A 21,144-nucleotide genomic window follows, 5' to 3' on the forward strand; every position below is an offset into this window, starting at 1 on the left:
AAATATATATATATATATATATATATATATATAAGCAATTAATAAGATTAATAAGATTACATATGCGATAATTATATAATTAAAGTTATACATATTATATTAGTATATTAATTATTTATTTCTATGAATATAATTGGAATTCAATAATTCAAAAATTATTTATATGATTTTCCATTTTTAAGGATAAACAAGTTATATAGTAGTACAATGCCATATGAATTTTTATTTAATTTAAAGTTTTTTCTTTGAATAAAATCGTTCTAAGTTTAAATTTTTTTTCTACTAAAAAATTTTATATGATATAATTAATATTATAAATATATAGATAATTATTTAATGAAAAATATATCATCACAAATATTCTCATAACAATATGCAAAATTGATATCATGATATTCTCTTATATTCAATCATTTCGCCAATATTAAATTGGAGTCAATCGTCATAATTACATTAGTATGTTCAATTTAAATTTAGCTTGAAATACAATTTTTTATTTGAAAATTAAATTTATCACATGCTATGTCTTTATCATACAATCAAATGAAAAAATAATGCTCTTATAGGAATAGTTTATGAAATTTTAACTAGAAGAATTTGAATTTAAAACAGATTTATTTTTTTATCATTTTTTTATCAAACTTGTGTAAAAACTCATTTCTAAAAATTTCTAAAAATGCTTCCTGAAAATTAAAATTGTTCTAATTTCATGTCAAAATTTATATTATATATATTAATTATATATAATATAATTATATAATATATATATTATATATATTAAAAAAAAATTTAAATTTTTAATAAATGCTCCAATAAAATATTATGAAATTTTCTTAAATTTTTTAAAAAATTATATAAATATTTCAATTTTTTATTTTCTGATGAAATTTATTTATTATTTATATATATATCATTTTTATTAAGATAATTTATCAATAAATTGAATTATATAAATTATATATATTTTTTAATTATTATTTGTATGAATTTATTTTATTTTATATATTTCATATATTTTTATTATTTTTTATTATTATTCTTTATTATTAATTTATTGCTATGATAATTATATAATTAATAATAATTTAAAAAAAAATTTTAATATTCTATTAAATTTCTTCTATTAAATTTTATAAAAAATTCTATAAAATTATATGAAAAATTTTTTATATTTTTAATTTTTAGAAAAATAATAGCATATATATTTATATTACATAATTAAATTTAGCATTCGATTTTACTATTGAATTGCTTGCTTGATCCCGTAATGAATTCAGATATATACTTGCTAATATAATTGTTAAATACTTTAAGTTTGCAAAATTAAATGTCACATTCTGAGTGGAAGTAAAAAAACCACCGATAGTTATTGATAGATAATTATAAATAAATACAAACATATATATGTTTATGCTTAGAATAAAATTTAAAAAAAAAATTTTATTATTCATATTCATTTAATTAATATTAAATTTAATTCAAAGAATTATTTCTAAATTTGTTTTTATCATAATACAAATTAATTTATCTTGTTAATACTTTTTAAATTAATTTTTATTTCTGAATATTTTTTTTATTTGTTATTAGTCTTTCTTTTTTGATTATGTTTGTTATATATATATATAACATATATATATCTAATATATAATATATTAGATTATGTTTGTTACAACAAAGCTTAAAAAAATTGTTTTTTAAAAATTCTACATCATCAAAATATGTATTACATTATCAAAATATGTATAAATAACAAAATAAATGTCTCTTAAATAAATATAAAAAAATAACAAAATATAAAATATTTTTTTTTGAAAATATTATGTATCTTCATTATGTTAGTTATATTGTATATGACGATGCAAGAATTTTTATTTTCCAATTCTCTCTTCTCATATAAATTTCTTGTAATAATTTGCAGTATGATTTTTTTATTGCTAAAACAACATTTTTTAACTTTAAAATTAATTATTAATTTTTAATTTAAAAATTTTTATCTATAAAAATGTATGATATATATTCTTATCAAATATGGATTATTATTGTTTACTAACCATCTATAGTTATAATTCAACATATTTACTTTTGTTTAATATTTCATTTAATTTTATTAAAATCTCTGCATAAATATGTTTCATTATATTCTCTGAATTTATATGATATTTTATTTTAAAATCTAAACGTTTTACAAATTTTCTAAAGTCATTATCATTTATGATTTTAGAAAGTCAGAAATCAATTATCAAAATTTTCGTTAAATATTTTTTTGTTTTGAATTATTTTCATATTCTAAAAATCTTTTAAAAAAAAATTTATATTATAGATATTATATTTTGATAATATTGATTCATTATTTGATTTATTTTTTTTATATATGAATAAAATCTTTTAATATGATTTGCTAAATTATTTTGCGGCTAATTTTATATTATTTGCAATAAATATTATAATATTTTAATTAGTTTTTGATTGGCATTATTTAATTTTTTAAAATATTTCCAAATGAAAAAAATTTAAAAATTGTTTTTGTAAAAATATAGAATTAAATCACTCTTTTCATTTTCATGTCAAAATATATCTGATTTTTGCTTTTTTAATTTAAGATTTTTTGAGTTATCTTTCTTTACGAAATTTTTAATATATATAAAATTAAAATATAATTTGTTAACATGCGTTTATTATTATCTTTTAATTTTATATTTAATTAATTTAATTTTTTTATTGTAAAAAAGAAAAAGAAAATAGAAAATGTTTAAAAATGATAATAAATCACAAAAATATTAAGAAATAGAAAATAGAAAAACTAGAAATATTCAAAATACAAGTAACAAATTACTTAATTAATTAACAATGAAAAATTCATATACAGATAAAGATAACTATAAATATATAAATAAATCTTTAATAATCGGTAATAACAGTATGAATATATAAAATAAATTAAACTCATCACTTGTAATTGATGTATTAAAATTGTAATATTATCTCCACTATCAATAGAGAAATTAAATTATCGATAGTACCATCGATATTACTCCATCAGTAGCACTAGCAACGTCAGAGAATAATTCGAGATTCAAACAGTTATAATTTCATAACCGTTGTATTTTGTATGTTAATATGTTTTAATTTAAAGATTCTTAATGTTTTATAAATAAGAGATTATTAATATTGCCATGATTTTACATTATATTTTATTATTAAAAAAATTGTAAATCAACTAAATAAAAATAATTGTGAATAAAAATGCAAAAAGATCATCCAGAGAAATCAAAATTAAGGTAAATTAGATAATTAAGATAGAAATAAAATATTCAATAGTTTTCATATAATACAATACAATTATTTTCTTTTAGGATACGTAATACTACACCAGAACCAATAAGAAGGAACATAGTAGAAAATACCATAACAAATGTTCGTGCAGCTAGTTCTCATCATAGATCAACAATGATGCCATGTGATTTTGCTATACCACAGAGTAAAAATTTTATTTTTATTTTTATTAATTTGTTATTAAAATAAATTTGTGGGAATTAAAAATATTAATTATATGATTTAGATTTTGCAAAAAAAAAACTTGCTTTGGATCGTATGTCAATATTTTCTACACAATCATTACTCGATGTAACTAAAATGACAGTTCCAGAATGTGATGATACAGAAATGAAACTTCTTTACGATCAATATTTGCAAAATATGATGTTAGAAGTAATTTTAAAAAAAAAAGCAAAAGAAAAGACAGAATTATTTTTATGTCAATTAGCTACAATAACTAAGGAATATGAACATAATGAAGACAAATTATTTAAATTGAAAACTAGAGAAAGAGATATAATAAATTTGATAAAAATACAAAATGATATTGATTCACAAATTATAGATGTGAATAATTGTACTAGTAAATATTATAAAAATAATTATAAAAATTATTTTTTAAACTTTCATAACTAAATACATATTATAAGAAATAATTAAATTTATTTTAATTATAGAAGAAGAAGATCTTCAAACATTAAAAGATATTATATCTAAATTATATAATCTTTTGCAACCTTTGGATTTACTTCGCTGTAGTGATATTATTCTTCCTGAAACACCTGAAGAATGGAAAGAAACAAGCAAAACTTTAAAGTTATGTTCAGAAAGTTTAAAATCTATTATAGATTTGATTGGAACAAAAAATGAAACATATCAAGATATTAATATACATATTAAAGAGTTTGTAAATATTATTAATAACATTGAAAATCATCAAGAAAGGTAATGAAATAAAACAAAATTAAAATTATTAATATTAAAATTATAATAATAATTAATGATATTATTATTATTATTGCAGAGTGGAGAAGATGCTTTGTAGTTTACAAGCTCTTGTATTAAAAACTGCATCTTTATGCCTAATGCAATGTCATGATTAATTGACATTAATATAATATTATATAATATTCAATAATTATTCATGATATAATATTAAATCATATGTAACAATATACAAAATGTTAATACATTTATAAAATATATTTAAGATTATTATATTATTAATATGAAATATATATTAAGGATTGATTCTATATGTCAAAACAAACATTTATAAAATATTTATACAAAAATTGGTTAAAATCTATTTATTAAATTATAAGTAATTTAAATTTACATTAAATAAAAAAAGGAAAAATATAAAAATATAATAGAAATAGAATGATCTCATTATTTTTCTGTTCTGCTTTAATATTTTAATTGCTTAATAAATAACTTAATAAATAAGTCTTAACTGACATTTTTATACATTAATTTTTGTATTTACTTTGATTTTTAGAATCAAAAATGTTCTACATTATATATTATATATATCAATTATAATATTAATATATTATATAGTTTATTCAAAACATTTTATATATTTAAAATTGAATTATTTTTTTTTTATAATCTTTATACAATTTTATGTAATTTTATATATTTTTATATTTTTATAATAAAAGTTATATTAAAATTCTATGATGAAAAGTAATATTAAGCAAGAAGTTCAATAGCAAAATAAATATCATTTAAATTGAATTAATAATTAATATATATATGATAATGATTAATATTATAATTTATAATATATTAAAGATTTATCTCATGCATTAATCTTAACGTTTTTTTTTAATTATATTGTACTAGTTAATATAGTATAGTAATATAATAATTGTACTAGTAATTGATTTTTAGAAAGAATATAATTTTCATAATTATTAATTATATGATTTTCGATAATTAAAATAAATTGATACATAGTTGTATATTAATATTAATAATAAATTCAAAAAATAAAATTATGGATAATTAATCTTTTCATTGATACATATATTAAATCATTTACGAAATATATAATAATAAAGGTTATGGAATGTAGTGCGATGCGCAATGTATTTTATATTTCTCTTATGCGCATAGCACAATACTTCACACAAAATCTTCTTAAGTTCGTGTAATATAGAATAATTTATTACTGCATTTTAGGCATTGTGATATTATTATCATGTATGCATAATATTTTATTGTAAATATTTTATAATTAATTGTATATTTTTAAGGTTAATTAAGTTATTATATTAATTGAAAATTAAGAATATTCTATTTTTAAAATGCCTATCGATCAAAGACGAATTAATGGTCCAGATGTGTCTATACCTTATTATATTTATTCTAATCTTAATAAAGAAAGTGACAAAGTAAAACATAATTTTAATATAAGAAACGATAAACGAACTAATAATGAAATGAGAAAAATATGTAAGATTAAACTTTTTTTATCTTATAAATAAATATTATTAAATATTGTTGAAATAATTATTTATATTTCATTTTTACAGTTTTAAAAACAGGTATTGTTAGCCAGGCAAAAGGATCTGCCTATATCGAATTAGGAAATACAAAAGTAGTTTGTTCTGTCTTTGATCCTAGAGAATTATCAAATAGGAATGGTTATTGCACACAAGGAGAAATTTATTGCGAATTTAAATTTGCTCCATTTTCTTGTCAAAAAAGAAAAATTCATCAACAAGATGCAGAGGAAAAACAATATAGTTTAATTTTACAAAGAGCATTAGAACCAGCTGTATGTTTGGTAAATATATGTATATATATATATATATATATAATATAAATTTTTTTACATATGTAATTATTATTATTACAAATATTAATTAATAATTATTTCAGTAGAAATATATTTTTTAAAAATTAAACTAATTTAATTATAAAAATACTTCAAAGCAAATTCAATATATACTTTTATAATTTAATTTTTATTATTTATATAATGATCATTCTTAATATTATATATAAAAAGTTGTTATTTTTCAGCATGAATTTCCTAATTTTCAAGTAGATGTATATGCAATGGTCTTAGATAATGCTGGATCTTCATTAGCAGCTGCAATTATGGCTGCTAGTACTGCTTTAGCTAATGCAGGTGTTCCTATGTTTGGTTTGGTTACAGCTTCTACTATAGTAAGTGATTATTAAAAAAACTAATATAAATATTTTTTTATTATTTATTTTTTTAAGTATTAATTTCAATAAAAATATAGGGTATATATGATAATCATTATTTAATGGATCCTACTGATACAGAAGAAGTAATATGCAATACACAACCAGATAATCAAGATGATTTTAATCATGGAATAATTACATTAGCTAGTCTTGCACAGCATAATCAAGTATCTGAAGTATTTTTAATTGGAAACATTGATACAAACTCTATTATACAAGCAACGGAAATTTTAACAACAGTTAACAAAGATATTTGTCCTGTACTTCAGCAATGTTTAGTAAAAACTATTATGAAATTACATAATTAAATAAAATAATAAAATATTTCATTAAAACAAGTTCTTGTCACAATAAAATGTATATTTTTATAATAAAAATGTTTTAATATTTGTACAATTCTCATTTTGTAATTAATTCATATTACAATGTATCAAAATGTTATCTAATTTTTACAGAGTTAAAGCATTTTTAAGAATACAGATAATCTTACAAACATAAAAATTGTCTCTCTTATTCTATAGATGGATTTCTTTCTTCTCTTTACAATTATTTGCATAATGAGGTATTAGTTATTTCTATTAATTGAAAAAATATAAATCATATTTTATGTATAAAATAAAATGAAATTTGTTATAAATTTTAACAATATATACATTATATAAATTAATAGTTCAATTCTAAAGAATAACTACCTTTCAATCAAAGTACCATATCATCAAGAAGGTAAATTGCTTTCCAAATAGTCTATATTTTTCACATTATTCCATAATAATAAATTTGGAAGCTTCTGCTTTTAAAAATTGTTTAATAAAATTAAAAATTAAACATATTATTTTTTTTTAGTAAACATATTATTTTAACAAAAATATTTTTTAATTTATTAATTTCATAGAATTTTTTAATTTTTTTAAAAAATTTTTAGCACCATAGCAAAACATACACAATTTATTTTATTTATTTATTGATTATAAGGCAATAATATCAAAATATCTTACCTTAGTTTTGTCCATTTAATACATAACTTTAACATGTAATAAAAAATAAAATCACTGCTTTTTAAAGCTCTTCAAAATAGGATAGATATTATCGAATGCCTCATAAATCTCTTGTCTAACTTTTGCTCCTACTCAAATAATAAGAATAATAATAATTTAAAAAATGAATCATAAGTATATATAAAAAGAAGAATAACACATAAAAATATATAACATATATAGTAATTACTAACCTGTTAACACTACTTTTCCTGAAACAAATATAAGTAAAACGATTCTAGGTTTAACCATACGATATATTAATCCAGGGAAGAGTTCAGGTTCATATGAAGAGAATTGTCCATGTGTAAGTACTAAACCTTCTAATCTAATTGGAAATTTCACATCACAGCTGCCTACCATATTTTGTATTTTGAAATCAAGAAATTTTGCCTTTATGTAAAATAAATTAAGTTTATAATAATTGATTAAAAATAAATAAATAATTTTATAGTAAAATATTTACTAACAGGAAAACCAAGTTTCTGAATAATTCTGGCATACTTTCTTGCTGCCAACCGAGAATCCTCTTCACTCTTTGCTCCAGTACAAACCATTTTTCCACTACTAAATATTAATGCAGTAGTTCTTGGTTCTCTTATCCTCATAATAACTGCAGCAAATCTCTTTGGATTATATTCCGCATTTCTAGCATGAAGAGCTATTTTTTTTAAATCTAATTTGCAATTTAAATTAACTGTAGAAACAATATTCCTGTAAGATCAATGTATTAGATATGTAATGTATTAAATATATTTTTTATTATAATTTTCAAAATAATTTTTTATTTACTGAAGTTGAGGTAATATTCCTGGATCTGCAGAAGCTGGTGTCATAGGTGTCATAGGACCAGGTGTAGATGGTCCTATAGATGGAGGAGCTATATGATTAGTATTTTGTACTAATGGAGACATCATATTTTGCTATAAACAATATTATAATTTTTTCAGATAATATAAAACATAATATTCAATAAATTTAAAAACTATTACATTTAGCCATACCGGTGTTTGGGGTTGCATAAGACTTTGTGGTGTTGCAAAAGTAGGTGTTGTTGCATAGGCGTGCATATTTTTTTGTGGTGTTCCGATCATCAGCATACCACTTTGTATGTTTGGACTCATAGTATGTAGTTGTTGTAATTGATACTGTTGTGATTGTTGTTGCTGCTGTGATTGTTGCTGTTGCTGCTGCTGTTGTTGCTGTTGTTGTAATGCATTAGGTAAGATTTGTTGATCCTCTTCTGGTTGATGTAAAGGTGTACCTATACTTGGAATGCTAAATCCAGGACTAGGTAACATTTGATCCATTCTTTTTTTTTATTTAAAAAACACTTTAAATTTCTATTTCTATAATTTCTGAAAGAATAAATAAATATACTTTATACAGAAATAAATTTATATTTCAACTATATCTTCCTTTTTATCTTTATTTTCTATTCATTGTTTTATTCTTATTTGTTTACAACTCCTTAGTTTAAAAATTACCATAGACTTTTTAAACGTTAAGCTAGATTTGACATTTCCTTATATCATTAATAATACGTTAATTAGAATCGCTTAAAAAGAATGTATACAAGTTATTAACATTTCATCATTTTAACATTTATTTACTTTAAAATTACTTATTATTTTCTAAATATAATAAATTCAACAATTAAATAAAAAAATTAAATTTTAATTTAAAATATTTAAATTTGAAATATTTTTTTATATATCTTTATAAATTTTGATATATAAAATTCGAAAAAGATAATTTTAATTATAGAAATTCAGTGACTAAAAGTTATTTACACGCAAATATTTTCATTTTTAGGGATTTTTGGAAAATATATGACCATGTTGAATTTTTACCCAATCTGATTGGATGATAGAAAAAAGAACACGCATCAAATCTAAATTATCTTTTTATTAAAGAATTTCATGATTCTTGTTAGTTCTTTATATAATTTAATTATATAATAGAAGTCGCGCTAAATTCAAATTATTTTTTAGATAAAAAAATTATATCATAATTTATAATATATTTATAATTTATAATTTTTCATTGAATATATAATATAAATAATTATATTTATAATATTAATAATATCAATTATATTATATGAAATTATATGAAAATATTTGATTGAAAGATAATTCAAAATTGGTTCATTGTTATTTTTTAAGTCAGTTAGTTAAGAATCTAACATGGCGTTATATTATTAGTAAAATCTCTAAAAATTTATATACAACTTTTAAATCATTAATTCCAATAATTAAGACTATCATTTTCAAAATTTATAAAAAAAATATAAAAAATTTTTATTTTATTTTATAAATAAAATTTTTTTATTTTATAAATAAAATTTTTTTATTTTATAAATAAAATATAAAAAAAATTTAAAAATTTAAATGCCATAGATTACAAATTAATCGATGAAAATAAGAATATTTTATAATAATAAAATATAAAAAAAATCTGAAAAAATTATAAACTTAAAAGTAAATTACAAACATATTTTTAATATTTTAATTATAATATATATGATATATAATATAGTAATATATATTTAATATTTTAATATTTTACATTAAATATAAAGTATACATCAATTTATTATTGTTATTATTATTATTTCTTATTATAAATATTAATAAGAATAAGTTTTATTAAAAAAATTTGTCAATTTCTAATTTCATTTAATCAAGAACTTCATTTTTAAGTTAAAAAAACTTTTAAATGATACATTATACAATTAATCAATAATTTTATTTAAAATTAATTTTTTATGACATATTTTGATTCAAACAATTTGAGAATAATTTTCTTGATCCAATTTTAAGATTTTCTATATCATTTTGTAGAATATGTTTTTGTTGAATTTGATTATGAAGAATATTTTCAAGTGTAATTAAATCAGTCTTATGTTCAAGTTCTATTTCTAACATATCTTTCTGTAAAGAAAAATATTGATTATATTTAACTCACATAATTTCTAATTGATTAAGAATTAATGATGTTAGAATTTCATTATGAAAAACTAAAAATTTGTTTATTTTTATATTTCTTCATAGTATTTGACAAATAGAATTCAAAAACAGTTTTTAAATTCAAGCAATCATTATAAGTATTTACAAATATTAATAGTTAATAGATATATTATTAATAGTCTATTTTAATTAATAAATTTTTTATTTAATATTTTATTAATAAATTATATTGCTAAATAAATCAATATTTAAAATCATGAATTTTGCATAATAATTTTAAAATTTAATTCTATCTTGTCAAAATTATTTATTTGCAATTATTGTCAACAAATTGTAAATAAAGTTAATATAACTTCAAAATTATATGATAAGCTCTTTTAAACATAAATAATTTTTAATATTAAGTAAATAAAAAAAATTTTTGGTTTTCCAAGATAAAGTTTTATTAGATGGACTATTTAATGTAATTACATTAATTATTCTTATTATTAATATATTGATAAATTTTTTATTATAAATGTTAAAATTTTGAAGAATCTTCAAGATAATGAAATTTGATTTATTCTATATATTTTTGTAAATAAATTTTCAAGATCATTTTTAATTTTTTTTTATATGATTTTTTTTTTTTATATAATTCTTTTACTTTTTACTAAAAAAAAAAGATATTTTTAAATTTATTGAATTAATTCATCTTATTAATTAATAAATGAAAATATTATAGGATTATATATGAAAAAATTGAATTTGAAAATTTAAAAAAAATAAAAAAATATATGATATTATTATCTTAAATATTTTTTGAAATTATTAATAATAAGTAATTTATTATTTATAAAAAATTTTGATTAATTAATAAAAATAAATAATAATCATATTATTTATTATTAAATAGTCCATATTATATATGAATAAGCAGATTTAATAAAATATTTTACTTCTGAAATTAAAGTTTGTTTCAAAATTTTTTTAAGTTTGAAATTTTCTTTTTCTAATATTGTTAAAAAACTTAATTTTTCAGTATTATATTGAATTAAATTTTCTAAGGTAATTAAACTTTCTTTATATTTCCATTTTGTATCTGAAAGATTATAATAATAGAAGTGTATATGTTTTCATTAAAATAATTTTATAAAATAATAAACATTATAAAATTTACTTTCTATATCCTTAGTAAAATTCTTCATAATTTTGCGCACATCAATTTTAGTATCATAAATTAATCTCTGTAAAATAATTTCATAAAGTTCAATCAAAGATACTTTACAACCAAATTTTTGTATCATCTTTTCTTTGATTTCTTCTTTTAATTTTTTGTTTTGAGCTTTCATATATTTTAGATCCAATTTTATTCGTTTTAAATGTATTTCATTTTTTCTGTAATAAATCATAAATTTTCTTTTACAAATTTTTCTATTTTTCTATTTTATTTCTTTTTATTGTACTTGCGTGTTTCTTCTAAGTTGTATGTTTCCTCTTGCAATTCTCCTACTCTAGCATATAAATTTGATAATTTTTTTTTATTAAAAACTATACAATCTTCAATGTTTGCAATAGATCCAGAATCTAATATATGCTGTAACTGATGAAGTTTCAATATAACTGTTACATTAATTTCATTTAATTTTTTTTGTTTATCCAACTATAATAAATAAAAAATAAAATGCATTTATACATTATATATGATAGGATATCTTTGAAAATATATTCAAATATTGAAAATACCATAAATTTTTCCAATTCTTCTTGATGACTTTTTAAAATACTTTCAACGATTTTTAAATATTTTGTATCAGTATCCAATTCTTTTTGCAAAAGTTCTATTTCTTTTTGTTCTTCTCTGATTTGAAATTCATATGCATATCGTTTTTCTCTCATAGCAAATGCCATTTCATATAATTGTATATCACATCCCACTGGACATATATTTTCATCAAATGGAACATATTCAGCTTCAGAATCTATGTCATCATCTGTTTCTTCATCAGTAGTTTCTGTTGATTCTGTAACTGAATCTAAAGAAGCTAAAAATTATAATTTTAATATAATTAACTATTCTTTAATAACTGAAAATTATATCCTTAAATTTAATTAAAAATATATTCATAATGAAAGTAATAGAATTTAATACCATTTGTTTTTTTTATTGTATATTTTTTTTTAAATATTTTTTGAAGAAAATTATGAAATTTACTATCAACTGTAGTTTTTGCAAATTCAGTAGCAATATCTTTAATTTTTGTATACAATTTTCGAATTTCTTCTTCTCGTGTAGTAATATTAATATTTGTACCTTGCATCTATTGTATATTAATATAATATTGTTAATAAATAAAAATATGATTAAAAGTTAATTTTTTTATTAGAAGAATAATAACCTTTGACACCAGTGTAGTATGTTCATTTGATTTCTGAGTAACTTTTTCTTCAAGTAAATGTTCCATTGTTTCAGATTCTCTCAAAATAATAAATTCTTCATATAAAGTTAACAAATTCAGATTCATATATATACTTTGATATATAACATTTAATCTATATTTTTCTAACTCATCTAATTCATTTTCCAATTGTTTATATTCAGTATTGATATGTTGTAAAATACAATCTTGTTGATATATTTTTCGCCACATTCGAGAACGTTTCATTTCACGTTCCCAACTAGTTTGAACGGAGTCATTTATATTAAGATTTTTAATTAAATCATATGCTATAGATGATTGATCTCTTATTTTTATTGTTGAAGAAGAAATAAGAGAATGAAGAAGGTCTTGCTCTTCATGAATATTTTTGTCATCACAATATAATACTTCATATTCTAAATCAGAATAATCTATTAATTGATCTACAATCAATGATTGTTTTTCACGTTTTACTTGTTGCATCTTTTCTGACATAGATATATATTTTTCAAGCTATAATGATTATTATAAAGTTATAAGAAATAATCCTATATAATTTTATGCTTAATTATGCTTAATTATTAATTAAATATAATTAACCTCAAGATTATGTTCAGGAAATTCAATATCAAGATTTACTTTTGGTGGATATGGTAAAGGTTTTACATTTTTCAATGGAATTTCTATATGAATTTTTTTAAGAGTTTCTATTAGTTTACCAAATTCTTCTTGCATTCTTTGTTTTTTTAATGCAATTGTTTTCAACTTCATATTGAAATTCTCTCGTAAATTATGAAGCTATAAATTAAAAAAAATAATTATTTTTAAAATTATTTTAATAGTGAATTCTTTATCATTTTTACCTTATTTCTACAATCCATAAGTTGTTTAAATTTTATAGCTGCAGTTTCTCTTTTTCTTGTCAAGCTAAAATCTACATCCACTTTTAAATTATATTCACCAATGGTTTGTTTTGCCTTTTCAAGAAAAACTGTATCTTTTAAACGACCTTTAATCAAATTTGGCTTTTTTCTATATAATTTTTGCCACTATATATATAATATACTTTTAAAAAAATAATAGTTATTATTTTTAATGTAATTTTTTTATTTCAATTTATTTACTTCTTTTTGCCGTTCCATTAATCTAATTTTTTTCTCCTTATATTTTGAAAACATTTGATTAATTTGTAATCCTAATCCTGATGTTAAATCTCTAAAATCTTCACCTAAGAGTTCTACATATTGTATTTCTCTTTCTTCTATCTCACGTTTTTCTTCCTCAATCTGTTCTTTTATTATTCTGTACTTTAAGAATACTTTTAAGAATATATATATATATATATATATAAAAAGAGAAAAATGTTGTTAAATCATTTGTATTACAAAAAATTATTCAATTAAAAATAGATCATATAAATATAATTATTAATATTATTATTATTATTAATAGTAAGGAACATATAAAATTGTTTTTTCCCATAATATATTATTATCCAATTTTTGCAGCAATTCCATTTCTTAGAAGATAATTAAAAATTAAGAAATATAATATAAGTTTATATAAAAGAAAAAATATAAATATACCTGTCTGTTTTTTGTCGTTCTTCTTGCTTCATCAATTTCATACATTTTAAAATTCCATCAGTATCTAATTTTAATTCTCTTACAGAATACACTGCTTTATTTTCATTCCTAATTTTATAAATTTTAATTGGCATAATTTTTTATAAGAATGTTGATAAACAATTTAAAAAAAGAAAAATACTTACAATATTCCATAAACTGCAAAAGGTAAACAAGTAATAGGCATAATAAAGTGATTCATAAGCTTTTCTAATTGTAATTTATTTTTTTCTACTTCAAATTCTAGTTTTTGTTGTGTTAAGATTATTTGTGTTTTCAATTGCTGTTCTAAATCTTCTACTATTCTTGGATCCAAGTCAAATTGTAATATTTGTTGTGATTTTAGAAGAGATTTATTTCTAAATTTAAAAAAAACAATCATTTAATTGTAATAATAATGATAATAATGAATAATTATAATAATAGTAAGTTAAAGAACAAAAAAATTAATAGATATACTTAAACAAGAAACAAATAAAAAACTTGAGAAACTATAATAAAATTATAATACCATATCAAGCAATATTTTATTTTATTTATAGTTAAAGCATATAATCAAATAATCAGTAATAATAAAACAAAGAAAGAAAATATGGGCAAAGAAGCATTACATAGTAAATATTATTATGTAATATATTATATTATATTATTTATATAATATTTATATAATATAATCCAATATAATCAGTTCTTATATATAGAGAATTAATATATTCATGATACATTATTTTTGGAGAATTAGTTTTAAAAAGCAAAACAAATATAAAATGTCGATTAAGGTTTACTTATTAAGTTATAAATAATTTACATTAGATGAAATGAGATATCTCTATCATCATGAACTATCATATGTTGTTTTAATTTTATCATGTTTTATCTAATATAAATATAATTTTTATATTTTATAAAAATGATAAATATAATCTTTACAAGCAATTTCAAAATCCAAAAAAATAAAGGAATATCAGAAAATTAACAATAAAATTAAAAAAAATACATTTATATTATATTATTGCTATTAATTTTAATCAGAATTTAGATTCATCAAAACAATTTCTAGTAAATATCACAATATAATATATAATACAAAAATCGTTTCTATTAAAAATATATAACACATTAAAAATTTGCTACATAATTAGAAATTGCCATAAAAACTAATTTATATTTTATATCCAATAAATACAAAAATTGATGGAATCAAGAATAACAATAAGATTAATAAAAATAAATAATACTCATTGATTTTATACTTAAATGAAGAAAAATATATACCTTGTAATAATTTTAGTGAATTCTTCTGCTAAATTACGTACAATTTCAAGAATATTTTTCTTTTTTTCCTCTGCAACAGAAATAATCCTATTTTGTTCTATTCGAGTAATTACTTCTTCTAAAGTTGGATAATCAACATCTTCAATATCTTCAACAATTTTAGGCTATATGTAATTATAAATATTATAATTACAAATATCAAATTCAATTTTACCAAAATCTTAATTAGGAAACCATATAACATACCACAAAAAGAAAATACTCTAATTTTGGAATTTCATATTTTTCATCTGATGTATCATTGATTGAGAATGAAAATATATTTCCATCATGGCCACATGTTAGCAACATTTCTTTATTATAACTTAATAAAATTTTAGATATATGTCCATTATAATGATCATGTGTTTGCAAAATCCAACAGTCTAAAAAATTTAATGGATCTTCTTCCTTTATCTTAATTACATAAATTTGTCCATATTGTGTTCCCAAATATAAATATTTCTTGTTTTTCCTAAAAAAAATATAAATTATTATTTTTACGTATTTTGTTTTTCAAAAATATTTTCAAATATTCTTACTGAAAAAGAAAATTATGCATTTCTATATCTTTTGCATATTCAATTATTTTAGGTCTAATTAATTTAATATCTTTTGGTTTTGCTGACAATGGACGTGGATATTCATAAACATATCCTGCATCAAAACCAGCCATAAATAACCATATATTTCCATTTATACCATATTGTGCTATTAAAACTTTATTTGGAATTTCTGGAATATAAATTTCTGGAAGAATCATTTCTTTTTCATCAACTTCCACTAAAAAAAAATGAAATATATAAAAATTGTTACAGCACACAATTTAAATTGAATTATTAATATATTTAATTTAAATTGAATATATATATATATATATATATAAATTATAAAAATAAGTTAATAAGTTAAAAATAAGTATTTACTAAGAAATGTTTCTTCATCAATTACAATGTGAGGACTTTCAGCAATTAATTCTTCCATTTTTTTTCTTCTTTCTTTTAATCTTTCTTCCCTTTCTTCTTCATATTTTTTTTTTATAGCCTCTCTTTCTATCATAGATTTTACTGATTCAAATTTAAATGATACTGGTTTACATTTAATTAATTCATAAGAAGTTGTTGTATATGATTGAGGTGTTATAGGTAATTTTACTTCCACACAATCTCCTTTCAAACATCCAATTAACAAAACAGCTTCCTATTTGTATTAATTAAAAATATTATTTATATATTTTTTTTTTTTTGGTTCAAATAATTATATTTACTTCATAAGGATTCCATGCCATACAAGTAACAGAAGATGGAAGTTTTACATAGCCAATAGGTACAATTGTAGGATAATTATTAGGAGTATGAATATTAAATACAAAAATAGTAGCATCATCACTACCTGTTACTAATAAACTAGAAATAAGTGACACATATTAATAATAATAAAATTACATAGTATATATAAAACATATATATATATATATATATATATATACACACATATTAATAATAATAAAATTACATAGTATATATATATATGTATAGCTATGACATACCTATTAGATGTATTTAAAGACATTACAGTAATTGGCATTGAATGTGGTCTTAAAACTTGAATTAATTTTACATGATTTTCTTCATTTTTGTTTTCAATCTTTGTAGTTTCTAATGTAATCATTCTAATAATACCATTTTCAAAAGCACATATAAGTGTTGAGCCTGTCTTTTCAATCTAATAAAAGTTTTTTCAATAAAATTTTAATAAAATAATACTATTTAAATTATTCAAAGAAAATAAAAAAAAAAAAGAAATATTTACATTACATGGAAGCCAAATAATCTGGCTACCAGTATTATGAAATTTGTAAATTAAATTTAATGTTTTTTCTATATAATTATAAATATGCAAATTGCCATTTTTATCAAATGTTGCTACAAAAGGTCCCCAATCTGCTATATCCATATCAACAACAGGACCAGCATGACATATAAAAATTTTCTTTTGTATAGTTTTTTTTTTAAGAGTACAAAGATCAAGTAACCATAGACCTCCATTTCCATCCTATTAAATATTTTTTTCAATATTTATATTATGTTTTATATGTGTGTGTGATTACACTATACTTACTTGGGCATACCAAATTGTTTTATCAGGATTATCTGGTTCCTGTTTTTGTATACTTATAAGCATTGCATTTTCTTCATTTTCTGCAATTTCAAATTCATAAATCGGTTGAATCTCAAGAAATTGTTCATCATCAGCAAGATCAGCATGATCTATGGTTTCATAAAACCAAAATCGTATCCATCCATCAGATCCTAAATTAAAAATTATATTATTTTCTATATATTTTCTTTTTTTATAATAATTGCACATTAATTGAATTTTTGTATATGTTATTACCAACTGATATCAATTCTTGGTTAATAAATTCAAATTGAGTGATAAAACCAGTATGTGCTGTTTCTTTATTTTTTCTACATGCTTCAAGTTTAATTAAACTTTCATCCCATAAAAGGATATTACCCCACTCACATCCAGAAATCACCTAAAAAATTTACTTAAAATGTAGTTATAAATTTTTATTATATTGTAATATATATATGAAAATATATATATATATATATATATATTGTATAAAAAATATATATTGTAATATATCATATTGTAAATTATTTTTTTTTATGCAATTAATTTAATGTTTTCTTACAGTTTCATTTGGCATGGGATAAATTGCTATAATATCAGAGATTTCTGTACTTCCGAATTTACCAATTTCACCTTTAAGTTTTAATCCAGTAAAAGTTTTAGACATTTTCCAAAATTTAATATGTCCTATACCACTTGATGTTAATTGGCCAGGAATGAACTTAGAAAAAGTAACATTATATATATTTTGAACATAAGATTTACATTGCAAAACAATTTTTGATTCTTTCCAATTCCAAAGGGAAATGTAATAATCAGGCTCACCACCTTGTGATGCTAATAATAAACCATCTGGACTATAAAAAATATTATTTCATATCATATCTTAAATATATATATATTTTTTTAAATAAATAAATATATATTTATTTAAAATTATTATTAAATATAAACCTATATGATAAGTGAAGATAACGTTTAGTTGTTCCTCCTTTTAAAACAATTATAGTTGTCATATGAGGCCAATCAAGAATATTTATCACAGGATTTTTACCATTTGCTCCAATAGCAATATGTTCAAAAACAGGGTTTTTCTATAAAAAAAAGATATAATATTTTTTTTAAATAACTTAAATAATTTGATAAAAATTTTAAAAAACTTTTTAAATTTATGATCTTAATTTTAATTGAAAATACAATATTTACTGATATGTGTCCAATACCAGTTCCTATAGAACCTAATTTAAACCAAATTTTATTTTCTTCTACATTAAAAAATTGAATTAAATTGCCAGCAGCAAAAGCAATAGTATTTGGATCAACAACACAGAGATTGAAATATTTTCGACAATCATATGCATATGAATAACTAATATATACATATTAAGAAACATAATATATAAAATAATAAAAATAGAAATGCAATAAAAGAAAAATAAGGATACAAAAATTCTAAAATATTTTCAATTATAGTTCCATCTTGAGGTTTCCAAGCTATAAATGAATGCTTTTCATCTGTCACATCAAATATTTCTTCTGCATTTATATCTTCTTCTTCTTCTTCTTCTTCTTCTTCTTTTTTTTCTTCTTCTTCTTTTTCTCTCAAGTCTTCATCATTTTCTCTCAAAGTTTCATCATTTTCAAATTTGCCACCGTTAGCCATTTTGTTTCTGCGGCCAATATTATGATAATAATTATTAAAGAATAAGTATTTATTTTTTTAAAAATTTTACATTTTATTTTCATAAAAATTTTGTTATAGATTTTTATAATTATGGAAATATTCAAATTACTTTATTAAATTTTTAGATATTAGAACAATTTAATTCACAATTTGTATAAGTAGGGGCGGTAACAAATGTCACTCAACTTCTTTGTGTATTCTTGTTGATCGTCGGTTGTCAAGTACATTAATTGTAGTATTACTTAACATATAAAGTTAAATTAATCATGGCAAGTAATTATTAAATATATTAAATATTTTCAATATATTTATTTTCGTTATCATAATAGTTAAAATTATAATTTTTTTTTCTTTATAATAGTAAAAATTATATTTTTACAAAATTATTTATTAATTAAACAAAATAAATTTTAAAAATAACGTAATTTTAAAAATAATGTACAGATCCGTTTCATCCTCATTCAAAATAGAGCTGGAAAAACAAGATTAGCAAAATGGTATATGAATTTTGATGATGATGAAAAACAAAAATTAATAGAAGAAGTCCATGCAGTAGTAACTGTACGAGATGCTAAGCATACAAACTTTGTAGAGGTAAATTTTATATATAATTTATTATTAAATTATTATATTATATATAATTTATTATTTAATACTTGTTACATGTTAAATTGGTTATATTTTAGTTTCGTAATTTCAAGATTGTATATAGAAGATATGCTGGTTTATATTTTTGCATTTGTGTTGATGTCAATGATAATAATCTCTGCTATTTAGAAGCAATACATAATTTTGTTGAAGTATTAAATGAATACTTCCATAATGTGTGTGAATTGGATCTTGTTTTTAATTTTTATAAGGTAATATAATATAAATATATATTATAACATAATTTCATAATTCTATAATTCTCTTTAATAAAAACTTCTTATAGGTATATACAGTTGTAGATGAAATGTTTTTAGCAGGAGAAATAAGGGAAACTAGTCAAACGAAAGTGCTGAAACAACTCTTGATGTTAAATTCATTGGAATAAAATTATTTAATGTTATTTAATTTTATTAATAAAATATATAATAAAAATGTAAGAAAAATAAAATATATTATGAACAAAAAATTTTACTGATTAATTAATTTTCATTAAATTTTATATATTTTATAATAATTTTATATTAATTATTTTGTAAAAATTAAATTAGATATATAATATATAATATATAATATTTGTAAATAATATAATGTTTTAATACAATTTGTGTAAGATAAATTGTTAAAATTTTATACAAATTTATAAATACATATTAATAAGTTTTACTATATAATGTGTTTTGTTTAATTATATTTACTAATTATGTTATTTTATACTAATTATATTATTTTTTCTTTTAAAGTAAATTTGAAAAGAATTCTAAAAATAATAATTAGATAATT

The 21,144-nt window shown here is 19.0% G+C and overlaps 5 protein-coding genes across 11 annotated transcripts; 3 read left to right on the forward strand and 2 right to left on the reverse strand.

Moving 5' to 3' along the window:
* The first annotated feature begins 3,214 nt into the window (after positions 1–3,214).
* On the forward strand, positions 3,215–4,530 carry LOC122714505. Its single transcript, XM_043935876.1, has 5 exons — positions 3,215–3,278; positions 3,354–3,478; positions 3,560–3,898; positions 3,993–4,260; positions 4,340–4,530. Exons 1-5 carry the CDS (start codon positions 3,244–3,246, stop codon positions 4,416–4,418), a joined length of 846 nt encoding a protein of 281 aa, XP_043791811.1. The 5' UTR covers positions 3,215–3,243; the 3' UTR covers positions 4,419–4,530.
* A 729-nt stretch (positions 4,531–5,259) lies between these two features.
* On the forward strand, positions 5,260–6,939 carry LOC122714538 (exosome complex component MTR3-like). Of its 2 annotated transcripts, none has more exons than XM_043935965.1 (5): positions 5,260–5,473; positions 5,580–5,778; positions 5,859–6,112; positions 6,352–6,498; positions 6,579–6,939. In XM_043935965.1, exons 2-5 carry the CDS (start codon positions 5,631–5,633, stop codon positions 6,849–6,851), a joined length of 822 nt encoding a protein of 273 aa, XP_043791900.1. In that variant the 5' UTR covers positions 5,260–5,473; positions 5,580–5,630; the 3' UTR covers positions 6,852–6,939. The 2 variants fall into 2 exon arrangements, with proteins under 2 accessions (XP_043791900.1, XP_043791899.1); XM_043935964.1 differs by having other exon boundaries at positions 5,260–5,467.
* A 45-nt stretch (positions 6,940–6,984) lies between these two features.
* Positions 6,985–9,150, reverse strand: LOC122714537 (TATA-box-binding protein). Of its 6 annotated transcripts, none has more exons than XR_006346670.1 (7): positions 8,582–9,150; positions 8,370–8,500; positions 8,048–8,291; positions 7,772–7,970; positions 7,539–7,666; positions 7,236–7,333; positions 6,985–7,118 (listed from the first exon to the last, which is right to left on the reverse strand). XR_006346670.1 is itself a non-coding variant. In XM_043935963.1 (5 exons), exons 1-5 carry the CDS (start codon positions 8,885–8,887, stop codon positions 7,590–7,592), a joined length of 957 nt encoding a protein of 318 aa, XP_043791898.1. In that variant the 5' UTR covers positions 8,888–9,150; the 3' UTR covers positions 7,446–7,589. The 6 variants fall into 6 exon arrangements, 1 of the variants encoding a protein (XP_043791898.1); XR_006346668.1 differs by having other exon boundaries at positions 6,986–7,118; positions 7,236–7,330; XR_006346671.1 differs by lacking the exon at positions 7,236–7,333 and having other exon boundaries at positions 7,050–7,118.
* Positions 9,151–10,378: 1,228 nt separating this feature from the next.
* Positions 10,379–19,790, reverse strand: LOC122714542 (cilia- and flagella-associated protein 44). The gene is given in 25 exon segments (XM_043935970.1): positions 10,379–10,513; positions 11,709–11,926; positions 11,995–12,191; positions 12,275–12,573; positions 12,681–12,849; positions 12,928–13,461; positions 13,549–13,746; positions 13,812–13,997; positions 14,073–14,250; positions 14,535–14,642; positions 14,720–14,932; positions 15,849–16,012; positions 16,095–16,362; positions 16,430–16,670; positions 16,814–17,087; positions 17,155–17,293; positions 17,437–17,612; positions 17,700–17,942; positions 18,009–18,199; positions 18,285–18,429; positions 18,592–18,886; positions 18,984–19,123; positions 19,236–19,398; positions 19,475–19,700; positions 19,703–19,790. Coding segments are annotated over 25 exon segments (5,064 nt in total). The 5' UTR covers positions 19,776–19,790; the 3' UTR covers positions 10,379–10,487.
* A 50-nt stretch (positions 19,791–19,840) lies between these two features.
* LOC122714543 (AP-2 complex subunit sigma) lies at positions 19,841–20,830 on the forward strand. Its single transcript, XM_043935972.1, has 4 exons — positions 19,841–19,982; positions 20,158–20,307; positions 20,400–20,573; positions 20,648–20,830. Exons 1-4 carry the CDS (start codon positions 19,980–19,982, stop codon positions 20,747–20,749), a joined length of 429 nt encoding a protein of 142 aa, XP_043791907.1. The 5' UTR covers positions 19,841–19,979; the 3' UTR covers positions 20,750–20,830.
* The last annotated feature ends 314 nt before the right edge of the window (positions 20,831–21,144 follow it).

This window comes from Apis laboriosa, unplaced genomic scaffold (genome assembly GCF_014066325.1).
Source record: "Apis laboriosa isolate Shangri-la unplaced genomic scaffold, ASM1406632v1 scaffold30_cov140, whole genome shotgun sequence".
Taxonomy (NCBI): Eukaryota; Metazoa; Arthropoda; class Insecta; order Hymenoptera; family Apidae; genus Apis; species Apis laboriosa.